An 18,904-nucleotide genomic window follows, 5' to 3' on the forward strand; every position below is an offset into this window, starting at 1 on the left:
ACACACACACACACACACACACATGCAAGCTAGCGGTTATTAAGCCTCTTATTAAGAAACCACAACTAGATTCTAGTGAACTGGCAAATTACAGACCCATTTCAAATCTGCCGTTTATGTCTAAAATTTTAGAAAAAGTTGTGTCTACTCAATTGTGCTGCTTCTTGCAAAAAAATGATCTCTATGAAGAATTTCAGTCAGGTTTCAGGCCTCACCATAGCACAGAAACTGCACTTGTTAAAATTACAAATGACTTGCTTCTTGCGTCAGACCAAGGCTGCACCTCATTGCTAGTTTTACTTGATCTTAGTGCTGTGTTTGACATTATAGATCATGACATACTCATAGATCGATTACAAAATTATACGGGTATTCAAGGGCAGGCTTTAAGATGGTTTAGATCCTACCTATCCGATCGCTACCACTTTGTTTTTTTAAACGGGGAGTCATCTCAACTATCACCAGTAAAGTATGGTGTACCACAAGGATCTGTCCTAGGTCCTCTGCTATTTTCAATATACATGTTGCCCCTTGGTGATATTATTAGAAAATACGGGATTAGTTATCAGTGTTATGCTGATGATACTCAACTATATATCTCAACAAGACCAGATGAAACTTCTGAACTATCTAAGCTAATAGATTGTGTTAAAAATGTAAAAGATTGGATGACCAATAATTTCCTCCTATTAAATTCGGATAAGACCGAGATATTACTTATTGGTCCAAAAAACAGTACTCAGAATCTCTTGGATTACAATTTGCAACTAGACGGATGTACTGTTACGTCCTCTAAAGTCAAAAATCTGGGTGTTTTATTAGACAGCAACTTGTCCTTTGAAAATCATATTTCCCATGTTACAAAAACAGCATTCTTCCATCTTAGAAATATTGCCAAGCTTCGAAACATGCTACCTGTTTCAGATGCAGAAAAGCTAGTTCATGCATTCATGACCTCTAGACTGGACTATTGTAATTTACTGTTAGGTGGTTGTCCGGCATCTTCAATAAACAAGCTACAGATAGTCCAAAATGCAGCGGCTAGAGTCCTTTCCAGGTCAAGAAAATATGATCATATTACCCCAATTTTACAGTCTCTGCACTGGCTACCTATTAAGTTCCGGATCAATTACAAAATATTATTACTTGCCTATAAGGCACTAAATGGTTTATCTCCTGCGTACCTAACTAGTCTTCTACCACGCTACAATCCAACCCGCTCCCTAAGGTCGCAAAATTCTGGACTTTTGGTAGTACCTAGGATAGCAAAGTCCACTAAAGGAGGTAGAGCTTTTTCACATTTGGCACCCAAACTCTGGAATAGCCTTCCTGATAACGTTCGGGGTTCAGACACACTCTCTCTGTTTAAATCTAGATTAAAGACACATCTCTTTAGCCAAGCATTCACATAATGCATCTTATAATCTTGTACTGCATTTATATCTGATCAAATGTACATTATAATTCTTTAGATTGGGTTGAACAAATCATTTTTGCTTGAATAGAACAGCAGCTACGCTAATTATGTCTCTATCTGTTTCTCTGATTCTGCCTAGGAATTACTGAAGCGTCAGTCTGGATCCAACCCTTAAAAAGATCCGAGATGACCAAACACCTGAGAAGAGATGATGGCAACACCTCAGACAACACATAATTACCAAGTTAAGTCTGTCATAACTTAAATATATTGGATTTCTTCTGTGTGTATGTGTATATGTATGTATATATATATGTGCATGTGTGCGTATGTGTATGTGTATATATAGTAGAAACTTAATTTCCTGTAAAGCTGCTTTGCAACGATTGTATCGTAAAAAGCTCTATACAAATAAACTTGAATTGAATTGAACATGCATACATACATACACACATACACATACATAGATACATACATACTTACATACATACATACATACTTACATACATACAGATAGATAGATAGATCTATAGATAGATCGCGCCCACACACACACACCTATTCAGATCGACGAATCGGTCACAATTACAGATGTTTCTGTGTCTGTAAATGCATCTCTCTCACTGACTATTTCGTCTCGATCAGATTCAAAATGCTCAAAACATGATCTACATAGGCTATATGATCTATACATGATCTACATTTTCTCTGATCCTTCCATTTATGCCGTTTGTTTTCTATTCGCACCCTAAAAACCCAGAAGCCCCGTAACTCATTCAGGACATACACTAGGGCTTTCCTTACTATAATACATCTAGAACACGGATTGCTGTAAAAACTCATCAATGGCGGGGAAGCGTTGTCTCTTAATTGACGAGATATCTCGTCAATGGCGGGGAAAGCTTTAAGTGACTAATTAAATGATGATTGTGCATTAGTGATGAACACCTGCTGTTATTGAGAATCACAGAGGATCAGATGTTGATGTTTTATTGGTTAAAATGATGCCACCATCATGGAGAGCAGTGTTTGCTTTAGTTGGACTCTTTAGCAGGTGTTCATCACTAATGCACAATCAACATTTAATTAGTCAGTTAATCATCTCATTAACTTTAACTCTTTGAGGACTTGGGATTTGACCCGACTCGTTTGTGACTTGAAAAGAATGACTTGGTTCCTCCTCTGGTGAAATCAGCTGCTGAGTTCATGGGTGGAATAAACATATGGCAGGACTTTTACTTTCTGACCACTGGACTATCCACCTCTGTCTGTAATATATCTGCTTGTTTTACACTCTTTGCCCACCAGGTGGTATTGTGAGCAAATTAAGCCTCCAGAAATGAACCCTTTTGTGAAGCACTTGGCTGAAAAGCTGAAAGCTTTATGAGGCTTTTTTTGCCCATCACTACTTGAAAGTATGGGATGTCTAGAATAATCAAATATCTAAATTAATATTTAATCGATATTTGTGATCAGTTTTTAATTAGAAGTACAGTCTAAGGCAGCGGCTATTAAGTGTAAATAGCGATAGATGCTATATACACTAAGTGCAAATAGCAGTAATTTTTTAACAATATGCTATTTACATTAAGTGCAAATAGCTATAGATTATATTTACACTATGTTAAAATAGCAAGATTTTCTGCTATTTATACTAATTGCATATAGTGGCAATTATCTGCACCTCAGTATTGTAGTACATTATAAAACAGTATGCAATAATAACGTATTGAGTGTAAATTATTGTTTTAATTCAAATTATTAAATGGATACCACCTTATTGGTACAATAAATCCCTCCCTACACCTACCCTAACCCTACCCGAACTTAATTTTTATTGAAAATAAATGCCTTTTCGATGCGATATGAGATTTGAAAAGGGAGAAAATAAGTTTGGTAAAAGGCCGGTTCGAACTCGGGTCGATCACATCAAAAAGCATGCGCCTTACGATCTACACCACTGAAACTGATATTGACTGAGTGTCTTTTTTTAATGTTGACTAACTCAATCACATGTTGGTGGGTGGCGTTAGTATAAATAGCCTTTGCCAACAAGGCACTTAGTGTAAATAGACACTCCATTTTGGGCAAGGCATTGGGTACATTACTATTGCTTACAACAAATGATGTGCTTACACACATAAACATTCTATAAAAAGTAACATTATCCTTATTCATATTTTATCTTAATCTCTCTTAAAATATACATTTCAGATTTTTTTTCTATTCATTTAGTGCCTTTCGAGTTCTTGACTTGGTGCACACTATGTAAAGTTGTTGAGATATTTTTTAAAGCATTAAAGGAGACAAATATGAGGCCCACAGTGTCTTTAGCTTAAGATAAAAACTGAACACAATGTGATTTAAAGGAGACAACTCTGTGCTCAGATTGTTCTCCTTAGCTGGAAACACTAGATCTCTCAGTGTATGATGATGATGATGAGATATTGTTTGAAACATTGAAGGAGACAAATATGAGACCACCAGAGACTTTAGTTTAAGAGAAATATCTGTTTTTGGGTGATTCCCAAAAGCAACTATGGTTGCAAGTTCCGTGTGTGTTACATTAACACTGGTGTTCATATGGAAAACTCCAGTAAATTGTTAATGTAACACCGGAGATTTCACTGTGTGGCATTTTCCCAAACAATATCAAGAAGAGCATTAATCAACAGTAATAATTTTTCATGATATTAACCTATAATGAGTTCTTGTTTTTAAATAGGTAATTTACTGTGCATTATGCAGCTGTTGTGTACATACATGTACAGTGTGCCACCTTTGTAAACAGTCTGTGCAAATACACATACATGTGATATCAGATGCAGCTTCTGTCCCATCTTTGCAGTGGAGGTTCCTTCAGCTGATGTTTAAAAAATAATTGTAATTGGTTCATTCTAAGTATTTGACATTAAAAACAGAACACATATAATAAACACATTTAATAAAATATAAAACATTTCCCTTAAAATGTTAAATATGTTCCTGAGGGCAAGAAAATCCCTTTAATGGAAAAGTTAATTTCAGACACTGGGCCAAACTATCATGCCAAACATAAGTGACCAATAGAAACAGGTCTTCCAATCTGTTGCACAGACACCACCCACTGAAATACAGCTTCACTTGAATAAATAATAATAATAAAAAAACCTTTCAACTCAAAAGCAAAGGTTTTAGACCCACAAACATTCACAGCAGTACAGAGAGCAGCTGTCTGCATGTTTGATCAAAACTGCACTAAGAAAAACAATTATTTACTCACACTGCAAAGGGGTTTGTTTGTCAGTCACTATATTTTTGAAAATAAAACAGCCATAAAAATGTGTTATCATTTTTAAATGACACTTTAATTAGTTTGAATGAAAAACGCAAAAGTAGGGCAACTCAATATCAAATGCCTCAGTTTTCATATGGCCTGTTTTTCTTTGGATTTGTCCAGACAATCTTTCCATCGTCCTCTCTGATAAGATTCATCTAAGATCAGCTTCCAGACGTCTAGAGGAGCTGTAGCACAAAGACAGGCAGAAGGAAGGAGTGAGATGTTAATGTTATGGACAGACATGGTACAAAATTTAGACAAAACCTTTTAAATTGATAATTAAAAAAAGCTAATTTCAGCAGTTTAATGACAGGTAATATATTAGCGGCAAATTTATAATGGTGTACAAATGCAATAAATAAATAAATAAAAAATAATACAATAAGTTATCATAGGTTCATAGGTAACTTTAGTATTAGTTACATTAATTCATTGTCTAACATTAAGTAACAATGAGAAATACGTGTTATAGTATTTATTAATTGTTAATGTTAGTTGAAAATACAGCTTTTCATTGTTCTTTAAATATCATGTGCTGCAGTAAATAATATTAACAGATACGTTTGAGGTTAACAATGTATTAGTAAATGTTAAAATTAACATTAATTAACAAGATTAATGGATAGTAACAGTAATAGGAAGCATCAATAACAGAAAGCATTGTTCATTGTTAGTTCATGTTAGCTATTGTAGTTAACTACAGTAATGTTCACAAATGGAAACTTATTGTAAAATGCTGTATGCTGTAAAGGTAAATGTAAAAAAAAAAAAAAAAAAAATGTAAATGTAAGTTCTTAGACATACTCCTCTAACTGTTCAGCCAGATGGTTCTCATTCATTATCCTCAGGATGTCCAGTGTGACCTCCACTGCTCTTTCTGTAAATTGTGCCTCCATTATGTCCACTGTTTTAAAGGCATTTGCATTCTCGATATCAGCAACTGAGATGGAGTCATGATTCTTCTTTAAGTACCATTTAAACCTGTCTAGTTTTTCTTTGCCCAGATTATCCAGAGTCTTCAGAAGACAAGCGTGAATAGTCAACATCTTCTGGTCTGTGCTGGAAAAGAATAAATACATTTAAACAGACACAATGACTCCACACTGGTATACGTGACAGTAAATATCTTCTTAGGATGTAATGCATTTACAACTGTGATGGAATTCATTTACAATTGTCATTAATATGGTCTCTGTCCTTATGATGTTATGAGCTATGTACTTTATGTTTTCAAGGTACGTGTCCACTGAATGCAGTTTCCATTTTGTAATGAAAATCAAAGCTGTTCAAGAGATCCTGCACAAATATTTTTCTGACATTCAGACATTTTTCTGTAAACCTGCTTTGAAATAAGGGTAAATATTTTACACTAAGTGAAACTAGCATATTTTCTTAGGGAGAGATGCTATTTACACAAAGTTAAAATAGCTAGACGGTTTCACCTGCAACAACATAAACAAACGTTACAGTGCATGTGCGCTATAGACCCTTTTCACAATGACGTCAGCTATTGTTCACCTGTACTTCCGTTATACCTTTACACCGGAGACTGTACAACTTGAAATATAAAGGTGTATGTTAATAGTTAAGACTAATAATATTAATGTACTTACAGTTGGGTTCTTTTCTGAAAGTTATTATTCTGCTTTAGATGGTTGAAAGACTTGCTTGCAACAACTGTAACAATAGACTTGCTTTCAGATTTGTATGATAACGATTATCGCTACGTATCCACATGAAATATGAACTTAAAACCTTTTCACTTGTTATTTCAGTTTATGTTATTCCTTGGATAAATTATTTGATTCATTTCAGTTGTTGCTGCTATGATCATAATAGTGAGTACACTGTGTAAATTAAATTATCTGTATAGTTCCATGCATGTGTAGTTGTTCTACAATAAAAAAGACATACATCGTGATTACCACATGGAAATATCTAAAATGTTTGTTTATTTGATAATCGAACCATCTAAATGCAATAAAGACTTCAAACACGTTTTCAACTCCTCCCTCGACTTCAAGCGGCAAATCAGTTCGTTTGAGATGCCAGACACCTCTCCCTGAATGAGGACGACAGTAGACAGCAGCTGTCATCCTCTAACAGTATTTGTGGCAGTTGTATAAGTGTCTGGGTGAACTCCAAGCTGGTAGCAGTCACACTTTACAATGCTGGCAGAAGTAAGAATACCCTGCTTCGAGTCAGAACGGAAGTTGCGTGACGTCATGTGAAAAGGGTCTATTGTGGCCCAAACTTAACTTCTGAAGTCTCTACGGTAGACTTCTGCAAAGAATCAATCCCCCGGCTTCACAGACAAGGCTTAAACTAGTCCCAGACTAAAGTGCATGTTTGAGCTGTCTCAGCTGAAAATATCTTGCTCTGACATATCTTAAAATATGTCAGTGTCATTGTTCTGTGTCAAAATGCACACCTGTAATGTTTTCTTCTAAGGCATTTTTGTAAAAGTTGCTTAAATATCTTAATTTAACTAAGGCCTAGTGCTGGCTTAAGCTAAGCCCCGTTTGTGAAACCGGGCCAATAACAACAGCACAGTCACTCTAGAGTAGATTACTTCTGATAACAAGCAACAGACTGTATGTTTGCTGCATAAATCAGACAGACAAATGCTAATTCATTTTCTGCCAGCAGGAGGTGCTTTTGGAGCGGGAGAATTAGAGGTTTCCCTGATAACGGCTGTGCACAAAGCAGCGCTGCATGAACCCTGCTGTATCAGGAATTACAGGCAAGATGACATCTAAATTTTTCTAAAGACAGTCTTCCTTCAGAAATACAGTGATATAAAAACAGCGCCGCATTTTGATTTTGAAACATGCAGTGCTCATGTTTCAACAAAGTCAAAGCCTTTTGGAAAATCAATTTGTGGTGGTCAGTCACCACAAATAAATCAATGCATGGGAAACATTGAAATCCCACAGCACACCAACCTGAGCCCAACTTCAGTCTACTCATCAACTTAACTTTAACTGTGTTTGTAGTCAGCGCCACTAGCCAGACTGATAAACAAACACAGACTGAAAGTTAACTTCGGGCCAAGCATGTGCGCCTGATGAAACTGTCTACTCTATAGTTTCTATTTACACTATGTTAAAACAGCAGGATTTTCTGCTATTTATACTACTTATTGCAAATAGTGCCAATTATCTGCACCTCAGTATTGTTGTATATTATAAAGCAGTATACAATATGTATGTGTGTAAATTATTATGTTAATTCAAATTATTAAATGGATTCCGCTATTGGGACAATAAAGCCCTCCCTTCACCTACCCTAACCCTTCCTTATACTTTATTTTCAACTTTTTTTATTTCCTTCATTTTTATTGAAAATAAATGCCTTTCTGATGTGATATTATATTTGAAAAGGGAGAAAGAAAGGTCTACAGCACGCTCTTTACCATCTACACCACTGGAGCTGTTGTTAGACTATTGTCTTTTGTAGTCTTGACTAGCGCGGTCACATATTGGTGGGCTGAGTTAGTGTAAATAGCTTCTGTCCACAAGGCGGGCTGTTTGCACTTAGTGTAAATAGACACTTTATTGAAAGAATGTGTATTGTCACTTAATGTTATGGAGAATTACAGAGGATCAGATGTTGATGTTTTATTGGTTAAAATGATGCCACCATCATGGAGAGCAGTGTTTGCTTTAGTTGGACTCTTGACCCTTTACCAACATTTCTTCTAAGCTGCGGCCGTGCAGAAAAAATAATGTGCTGTGCACATGCCAAAATGAGTTGGCAAAGCCATTTGATTGAATGACAGTAAAAATGAAAGAATCATAATGCTTGGGCAAACTGCTATAGAGTTGATGTCGCTGCGAGTTAGAACCGGTGAATGCGGTTTACAGGTTTCGTAGAAAGAGAATGACGTGAGTTGCTGTAGAAACCGTATTCTTCAATGGTTGCGGACTTAAGAGCTTGACACGAGAACCAACGCAAACGCAATGACGTGAAATAAACGTCCTCATGTATTAAAGAAGAGTGGTTTGTTTAAGTGCTGGAAATAGCGGATGATGGCCACAGAGACATTTAGCTACAGTCACACACAAGTGATTGTGCAGACTACTTCATTGGGATGTTTAGACAGCTATAGAATAATTCATATATTCATTTTTTTTAATTTTTTTTTAATTTAACTTACAGATCTCAGCTTAAGTTTTGCTTCAGTTTGTTTTCTATTCTATTCTATTCTATTCTGTTCTGTTCTGTTCTGTTCTATTCTATTAGTTTAAATAGTTTGTTTTGATATTATATTATATTATGTTAGGCCTATATTATAAACCTAATAAATAATTGACCCGTTTTTTTTTTTTAATGGAGTCTCTTGCTCATCAAGGCTGTATTTATTTCAAAACCACAGAAAAAACAGTGATATTGTGAAATATTATTGTAATTTCTAATATTGGTTTCCTATTTAATACCTATACTTTAAAATATAATTTATTCCTGTGAAGCAAAGCTGAATTTTCAGGATCATTATTCCAGTCTTCAGTGTCCTTCAGAAATCATTCTAATATGCTGAATTATTATCAGTGTTGCTGATCTAATATGCTGTTTTACAACAGTGAAACTGTTGTGCTGCTTAATATTGTTTTGGAACCTTTGATACTTTTTCTTTGATTAATAAAAAGTTAAAAAGAACAGAATTCATTCAAAACAGAAATATTTTCTAACAATATAAGTCTTTACTATCAATTTTATCCATTTAAAACATGCTTGCTGAATAAGGTTTCTTTAACTCTCTTTAAACTTTTTTAAAGTATCTTTAAAAAAGAAAGAAAAAAACAAATTCTGACCCCAAACTTTTGAATAGTCTATATTGCAACACAAACACATCTCTATTTTGAATAAACACTGTTCGTTTTTTTTTTTTTTTTAAATAGCACAGGTCCAAAAACATATTGATTATAAATCAGCATATTAGAACCATTTCTGAAGGATCATGTGACACTGAAAATTCAGCTTTGCTTCACAGGAATAAATTATACTTTAAACTATATTAAAATAGAAAACATTTATTTTAAATTGCAAAAATATTTAACAATATTATTTTGTGACATAATATTCAGTATTTTTTATCAAATAGATACGGCCTTGATGAGCATAAGACACTTCTTTAAAAAACTTTACTGATCTCAAACTTTTGAATGGCAGTGTATTATACTTTAAAAAAATAAAAGTTTTCTCAGGTAGCCTAAAATGTACATCATTTAGTTACATCAAGGGTCAAATCAAATATAAATAGCACATTAAAGTTAAGTTACACACTTTTTGTGTGCGTGCTGTAAAGGGTATAATGAATGTTTTTGCTCAGGTGGCCGAAATGTCCACCCAATAGAGAAAAGTTTTGTTCAGCAAGAAAATAAATTAGAGGGAACATTGCCCTTGACTCCTGTGTTAGATCTCTCTGTAACAATGCATGTGGTGTTGTAAAGCAGAGAGGAGATATTAACTGTTTTTATATGATTACATTCAAAATATTTTTTTTCCTTTAATATGGTTAGGTTTTGCACAACCTGATCTCACAGAATTCCGTGTAATGTTCACGGACTTAATTAAGCTCCGAATCTGTGGTGGCATCACGGAATCGCCGAAAATTCCGTGATGGGCTCACAGAAAAAATTCTGTGATGAGCTCACAGAAGTGATACCAATGTAAGTCAGTGACAGGCATCAGCCGTGCTCAGGGCTGGACTGGGACAAAAAATCGGCCCTGGCATTTTTTGGTCCTGGTGGCCCACTACTATATATATATATATATATAATGTGATATACACTACCATTCAAAAGTTTTTGAACAGTAAGATTTTTCATTATTTTTTTTGAAAGAAGTCTCTTCTGCTAACCAAGTCTGAATACAGTAATATTGTGAAATATTTTTACTATTTAAAATACCTGTTTTCTATTTTAATATATTTTAAAATGTAATTTATTCCTGTGATCAAAGCGGTATTTTCAGCATCATTACTACAGTCTTCAGTGTCACATGATTCTTCAGAAATCATTCTAATATTCTGATTTGCTGCTCAAAATACATTTATTATTATGTTGAAAACAGCTGAGTATAATGTTTTTTCAGGTTTCTTTGATGAATAGAAAGTTCAGAAGAACAGCATTGATCTGAAATATAAATATTTTGTCTTTATCCTCATTTTTGATAAATTTAAAGCATCCTTGCTAAATAAAAGTATTAATTTCCATCATTTCTTTCCCAAAAAAACAAAACAAAAATTATACTGACTCCAATCTTTTGAATGGTGTATTAATGTTACTAAAGCTTTTTTATTTCAGATAAATGCTGATCTTTGGATCTTTCTATTCATCAAAGAATCCATTAATAATAATAAATATTTCTTGAGCAGCAATTCAGCATATTAGAATGATTTCTGAAGGATCATGTGACACTGAAGACTGGAGTAATGATGCTGAAAATTCATCTTTGATCACAGGAATTAATTACGTTCTAAAATATATTCAAATAGAAAGCAGTTATTTTAAATAGTAAAAATATTTCACAATATTACTGCTTTTGCTGTATTTTGGATAAAATAAATGCAGGCTTGGTGAGCAGAAGAGAATTCTTTAAAAAAAACATTCAAAATCTTACTGTTCAATAACTTTTGACTGGTAGTGTAGATATGTATCATTGCATCTAGTTGTTTTGGATAATAAAAAAACGTCAGGTCTGACAATATCGTGTCTTTTCGAATTTAAATCTAGATTTATTCGCATTGGCCCATGGAAACCTCTATGAACACACTAATTAATTTACGTTTAATTAAGAAGTATTTGCGTATTCTGCACTAATGGCACGCGCACACAGGATATAGATGCCTGCCTCCGTTGCGAGTCTCTATCAAGCACTTTACCGATTCAACTGTTCTCCTCCTCCTGCCTGGCTCTTTACGCCGCATCACTCACCGCAGAGCAAGCCTGTTCTTGATAAAGCTGCTGTGAAAACGTGGGAAAAGCCGACGACGAAGTTGGGGTGAAGCGTTCTGTATATAGGCGGAGCAAAACACTTCATAGCTCCGTCTAGCGCATTGTGATTGGGTGGTTTACGCTGTCAATACAGGAGACAAACCAATGGGCCACTGGCTGCTCCCTTCAGCGCGTCGGCCCACCGGGAAAATGCCCGGTATGCCAGATTACCAGTCCAGGCCTGGCCGTGCTCCACGCACGGAAACCCTTAGCATCAATATGCCGATGCGATACTGGGGGATTTATTGTCATCATTATTGTTCAGAACTGGGTAGGTTTAGGGTAGGGGTGGGGTCAGGTACTCCAGTGAAAGTATAACTGCATCGGAGTCACTCTTTTTACGTGGTCTGATGCAGCGCTGGTGTTGAACCAGTGAATCCGTGCGTGGACCACGGCTGGTGCCTTCTGTGAGCCCAGATTCGGAGGTTAATTAAGTCCGTGAACATTACACGGAATTCTGTGAGATCAGGTTGGGTTTTGCATTACCAACCCCGAGAAGCTACAGCATGCAAGCAAAGTGTTGCTCTAGTAATTAAAGTGAATGATTTTTAAATTGCTGTAATGCATATAATGACAGCTGTAGTATTCGGTTTCTACAGCAACTCAGATCATTCTCTTTCTATGAAACCTGTAAATGATTTTAAAATTGTTGTAATGCATATAATACATATATTTGTTCCTGTACTAGTTAGACACATACAGACTGTTTATTATCAATTATCAAAGCAAAAATATTGCCTCCCCTTGAAGAAGCATACATTAAATTGCTTAAATACATTCAGTTTTTAGTAAATATTGCTTTTAGCAACCTGTAAAGTGCTGTAGAAGACTCTACTTACGATTCTGCTTGAACAAAGTTTTCTTGTACAGTCTGCACTTCCTTGATCTTTCTTTGTTCACTTGTTTCACTTTCTCTTGAGACCTCCCTTGAGCCTTAGAAGGTCATGTTCCTGTTTCAGTCTGAGGCTTTTTTTTTTTACCTAATATGGTAATGTGTACTGCAAAGGGGAGAAGCTCTATTGTGGCAATGATAAAACTAAGTGAATTGAACATGTAAACTCCTGGTCAATATATTGTCAACTAGGCTAAATTAAAATAATAATAATAATAATAATAATAATAATAATAATAATAAAATACTATTAAGAGTCAGATGAAGTAGGATAAATATAATATAAGTAGTATTGGCCGGTGCAGAATGACAAAAAGATGTATTGCTTTGACCTTTCGTGACCTCATAATAATATTAATGATAACCATATGTGACCTTTGATCTCATAACGAGTTCCAGATGCGGAAATTGGAGAAGCGTGAAATTCCGATGTCATCTGGGGAAGAGCTATGTTATCCGGAGGTGTAAAACCCCATAAATGATCTGTCAAGCATTGTTTTTGAAGATTTTATGGACCGTTTTGCGTTTTGTTTTGGGGAGTGCCCTCCCATCTGCGGCGCGCGTGTCAGGTTGCGTTCCGAGGCGCATGCTCTCTCTCTCTCTCTCTCTCTATGGAAAAAGATAATGGTTTTAAGGAGAAAATCAGAATAAATAAACATTTTTAAACAGAATAGTTTTAAGACACACTCCCCAGCTCGCACATATATTCGGTTGGCTGTATAAAAATAATTGAAATAATATAGGCTATCAATGAGAAGTGATACATACTAATACAATGTTTAGTTTAACAAATAAAATGGTCTTACGTTCTTCATGGTATACCAGTTGGCATCAAATGACCTGATTACAAAAATTGTGTTTAGTTTAAACTTTAATTATGTATTCCTCTCTGCAGAGTGAACACGCTCCTGTCTGTCTGCCTCTGTGTGTGTGTGTGTGTGAGAGAGACGCAGGCCCTCCACCGCTCATGCCATTTCTGTACGCTGCGAGTGAGAAAGTTTTTGCAAACATTTGATTTATTTCTATGCTTTAATGTTTCCCTAATACGTCTGAGGTTCTTATATTTTAACTTATTTCACATCAAACGATTGTTTAAAAGTTTCTTATATCTTCAAAATTGAATGTTTTTAAACTAAAACTAGTAACATCTCAGTAGTTTTATAGCGGAGCGATGGCTCGATTATCGTTAGCGTCGATGCAACGTGATTAGATGTTCGTTTTGTTCGCTTATCTAACCCCCGGCTCGTAAGGGCTTCAAAACTTTTTAAATTATTTATCTAAAATGACAACTAATTAACCTTTTATGCTACGAATTTGACGTTGGTTGCTATCCTCTCTCTCTCTCTTCCTCTCCCTTTCCCTCTCTTTCTCTCTCTCTCTCTCACGCGCATGCGTGCGCATTCAATCGTCCCGAGTCGTAGGCTATTCTCTTCTTTTAAATGAAAATAAATAAATAAACTGTGCGATCATGCACGATATAAAACAATGCAAACATTTACACTAGTTTTAGTCGTCACTAAAAATATAAAAAATTTTACCAGGAGCGGAAAAAAGAGTTTGTCATGCTAGAAAAAGTTATCAAAAGGGGAAAACAATATGTATTTTAATAGGCCACACGATAAGGGTTATCGTGGACATGTCTGGACATGTCAAATTTTTATGTTTTCCATAGACAATTCAATTCCATTCATTTATTTGCACAGTAACAAATTGTTGCAAAGCAGTTTCTACATTATATATGTAACCGACTATAGTACAGTTACTTTGTTGGTTTTGTGTGTAGTTCCTCTACTGTGCTGCAGGGGGCCCTACCAGATTTTCTATGTTAAGGGATAAAATGGAGGTAGGCAGTAGAGTAAGAGATACCTGTTTGATTAAGAGGAAGCATGGCTTCCACTTGCATAACCTTACCACAAATGGAGTTCAGTTTGAGAAACTAATGTTTTCAGCTCAATCATGTAAGTGTATTGGTTAATTTTTTGTACTGTGTAACTTTGCATTAATATTGTAAATGGTTTAAGGGTGAAACTATGTGGTGTTGTTGTTAAAGGCTAATACTAGTTTTTGTTTGTTTTGTAGAAGAACTCTTTTTGTTTCTGTCCTTACCTTGTCGTCTTTACTCTGAATGCCTCATCAATGGCCTAAGAAAATCTCTTCTTTAAAGCTCTGTACTTATTGTGGGACAAAACAACATCAAAGAATTGCAACGTACTCTGTTTTAAGGAGATTCGGATCGCTGATTATTTATGCTACCCTTGCTATCAGACACTTGGATTTTTTTCACCTCCTATCATCATTGAGGACTTCAGTATTCGGATTCACCATATACTTTGGCTGAAAGACCAATATTCATTCAATTAGATAAGTTTTTTCTTTGTTCTCTATTGTGATAAATGATAAATGTGACGGGTGGTTTTTGCAGTCAAAAAGACTTTGACTGTTTTTCATGTACATGCTGTAATGATCTGTGGATTACCTTTATTTAATATAAACACTTTGTAATGCACTACGGTGTTTTGTGGCATTTTCAGTTGAGGTACCCTCCCCTAAATTATTTGTGCTTTTTGCCCTTGTGAAAAATTTCACTGGGACGGTTACAAAATGGTGCCCGAACAGGGACCCCTCAGCTTTGAAAAAGGCACAGGTGGAAAATAATCCGTCTGGTAAATAGTCGTGGTTCATTGTTGTAGTTTATTAACCGTCATCTGCTATGGATAAGGATGAGTGCGTTGGTGGAACTAGAAGAGAACCGATGAGAGAACTGATAAACACACTTAGTGATTTATATATTGATTCTGATGAAGACAGTGAGCAAGTCGAGGATAATGTTCATGTGGACGATTCATGTTTTCCTCCTCCGCCTCCACCAATAGAGGTAAATGAAGGAGTCAGCCCCAACTGTGACACAACGTTGATGGAACGTCTTATTGAGATTGAAAATCAAGTGGCTAACATCGATCAAAGGGTGAGTGAGCAAGTTTCTTTGGATGTGTTTGATGTGCAGTGTAAAAAATTGGAAGAAAAGATTTCTTATCATGTCCAACGTGAATGTGAAAGAGTCAAGCAACAGATGGAGCTAATGGTTATGGACTTGGGTCAATCGATTGTTGATTGTTCTAATTGCTGGTCTCTTCTCTTTAAACAAAGATTTCAGTTGCTGAGCCCAAATGCTTCTACACCAAGAGTTCCTAAAGTAAATGTTCCAGTAAATGTTTCCCATTCTCCAATTCATAATGCGACTAGCTGTGTTTCCATTCAAAATATCCCTCCTACCATTCAGTATAACCCACCTGTAAAGATGGACTTCCCCATTTTCACTAATGCATTTGAGGATGATCCTGTTTTGTTTGTGGAGCGATGTGAAGAGTATTTCGCCGTTCGACCCCTCAGTGATGAAGAAGTAATTGCTGCTCTCACTGCTGTTTTAAGAGGCACTGCTAAAGATTGGTGGATGGCAGAAAGGAAAAATGTAGCGAGTTGGAAACAGTTCAAAGAGAAGTTTCTGCTTTCATTTTTAAGTGAGGATTACCAGGATGTGGCTGCAAGAAAGCTTGCTGAAAGAAAACAAGGCCCTAAGGAAAGTTTGAGAGACTTTGCTTATCACTATCGTGCACTGTGTTTGAGATGGAAAAAGGACATGACTGAGAAGGAAATGATTCAAGCTATTCTAAGGAACTGTAATCCACGGCTAGCTAGTTTACTTCGTGGGACTGTTAAAGATGTGGGAGAATTAGTGAGGCTTGGAACCCAAATTGAGAAGGATTTCAATGAATCAAAGAAGTATTGGAGCCAAGTCAACAGTGAAGAGCAGAAGAAGAAACCTCCTGTTCCTCCAGATTTCCAACGCAAATCCTTACAGGGTGCCAATAGAGTTGTGTTGCTGGATCAGATTTCAGAAGCTCGTGATTTTAAAAACCTCACCATTCCATTAATACTTCGGAACAGCTATGTGTCTGCCATAGTGGATACAGGTAGCACATTTTCTCTGATTCAAAAGTCTTTTGTGGAAGAAGTTAAGTGGCCATGAAGATTATCAGCCTAGTGGAGATCAGACGTTCCTATTAGCAAATGGACAGAGGCAGAGTTCTCTGGGTAAAGTCAATTGGGAGTGTGAAGTCCAAGGGCAGAAGATGAATGTGACCTTCTATGTTATGCAAGATTCAGACTTAACCGTACCAATAATCCTGGGAATTGATTTTTTATTAAAGTCCGAGATGGTATTGGATTTTAAAAAAGCACAGTTCCAGTTATCTACCACAACAGAGCCAAAGATTTTCCTTTTATGCACTACAATGGACACTCTTCCAATTAATTTTATTTGGCTATGCCCACTGCTAGTCTAGAAGACCACCAGCAGATCTTACGAATCACACAAATGGTAGATTCAGATTCGATCATTCAAAGTAAGTTGGAGGCGTTAATGTTAAGTTGGCCCACAGTATGCACTCAACAGCTTGGCAGAACAAACTGTGTCAAACATCGTATCACTACCATAGCTGAGATTCCCGTAAGAAAAAGAGCGTACAAGGTTTCACTGGAGAAACACCAGTTCATTGAGTCTCAAGTTCAAGAGCTTTTGGAGAAACAGATTATCCGACGCTCTATTTCACCCTGGGCAGCACCAGTGGTTGTTGTGCCGAAGAAAGACGGAAGTTCTAGGTTTTGTGTTGATTATCGGGGTCTTAATGCTAAGACCCATCTAGACGCCTATCCAATGCCTCAAATTCAGGACATTTTAGAGTCTTTGCATGGTGCCACTGTTTTTAGCACCCTTGATTTAAAAAGTGGTTACTGGCAGATGGAAATGGAAGTTGACAGTATTGAGAAGACAGCCTTTGTTACCTCCTCTGGGTTATATGAATTTCTTTGTCTCCCGTTTGGGCTGAAAAACTCTGCCGCATCATTCCAAAGACTCATGGAACACGTGTTGAGGGAGGTTAAAGGAAAGTGCTGCATGGTCTATATTGACGACATTGTTGTCTATTCTAATAACATTGCTGACCATCTCATACATCTTGAACAGGTGTTTGCATGTCTTCATAAGGCCGGTCTCACCCTAAATCTTAAAAAGTGTAACTTCATCCAACATTCTCTTTCATTTCTTGGACGCATTGTGACACGAGAGGGAGTGAAAACTGATCCAACCAAAGTCTCTGCCATTGAATCCTTTCCTATACCCCAAAACCTTAAGGATGTACAAAGGTTTCTAGGACTGGCCGGTTGGTATCATCGGTTTATCCCCGGTTTTTCTGAAAGAGCAGCTCCATTACACGCCCTGAAACAAAAGAATGTTAAGTGGAAATGGACTGAGCAATGTCAGCAAGCACTCATGCAAGCGCCTGTGTTGACCCCTCCTGATTTTAGCAAGGCGTTTAAAGTTCAAACGGATGCAAGCGATATTGGACTGGGAGCAGTCCTTACCCAGGATATTGAAGGGGAAGAGCATGTTGTTGCTTTTGCATCACGTTTGTTAAGAGGTGCTGAAAGATCGTACTCCGTATCAGAAAATGAATGTTTAGCAGTTGTATGGGCGGTAGAAAAATGGAGGCAGTATCTGGAGAGGAGAGTATTTGAAGTCATCACTGACCACACTGCTTTGACATGGGCATTTCAACACCCTAAACCACCTTCTCGTCTGATTCGTTGGACCATAAGGCTGCAAGGTTTCCATTTCACTGTGAGGTATCGAAAATGACAGTGCAACGTTGTTCCTGATGTTTTATCAAGAGGTATCAACTGCACACCAGATACCCTGCTCATTAGTACCGCCACTGAATCCACATCTCTACCCTGCAATTTACCGGTGGATCTTTCACAAATAGCTATGGAACAGAATAATGATCCAGAAATCCAAGAGTTAGCAATCAAAGTCGGAGAACAATCTACTGAAGATGTGATGAGAGTTCATTATGTGATGGAGAATGGCTTTCTTTTTCGGAGTCTTCCAGATGGTCGAAAGGGTCAGAAAGTGCAATTAGTCATCCCCAACGCTTTTAGACAGATATTTTTACAGTATGCTCATGACAATCCTCTCAGTGGTCATTTAGGGAAGATGAAAACCTTACTTGGGCTACTAGAATCGGTATACTGGCCTAGTATTCGAAATGATGTGTGGAAATACTGTAAGGAATGCCAATCGTGTCAAAAGTACAAAGCTTCTACTACCAAGGCTTCCGGACAGTTACAGAGCACTCCTGTTGTTGAACCGGGATATATGCTAGGTGTGGATATCATGGGACCTTTTCCCCGAAGCTCCAAGCAGAATGAATATCTACTTG

The 18,904-nt window shown here is 36.5% G+C and overlaps 1 protein-coding gene across 1 annotated transcript; it reads left to right on the forward strand.

Annotated features, from left to right (window-relative positions):
- Window positions 1–12,639: 12,639 nt before the first annotated feature.
- Window positions 12,640–16,653, forward strand: LOC131536335 (uncharacterized). The gene is made up of 2 exons (XM_058769195.1): window positions 12,640–14,584; window positions 14,709–16,653. Exon 2 carries the CDS (start codon window positions 15,337–15,339, stop codon window positions 16,651–16,653), a length of 1,317 nt encoding a protein of 438 aa, XP_058625178.1. The 5' UTR covers window positions 12,640–14,584; window positions 14,709–15,336.
- Window positions 16,654–18,904: the final 2,251 nt, after the last annotated feature.

Source organism: Onychostoma macrolepis, chromosome 01, assembly GCF_012432095.1.
Source record: "Onychostoma macrolepis isolate SWU-2019 chromosome 01, ASM1243209v1, whole genome shotgun sequence".
NCBI classification, from domain to species: domain Eukaryota; kingdom Metazoa; phylum Chordata; class Actinopteri; order Cypriniformes; family Cyprinidae; genus Onychostoma; species Onychostoma macrolepis.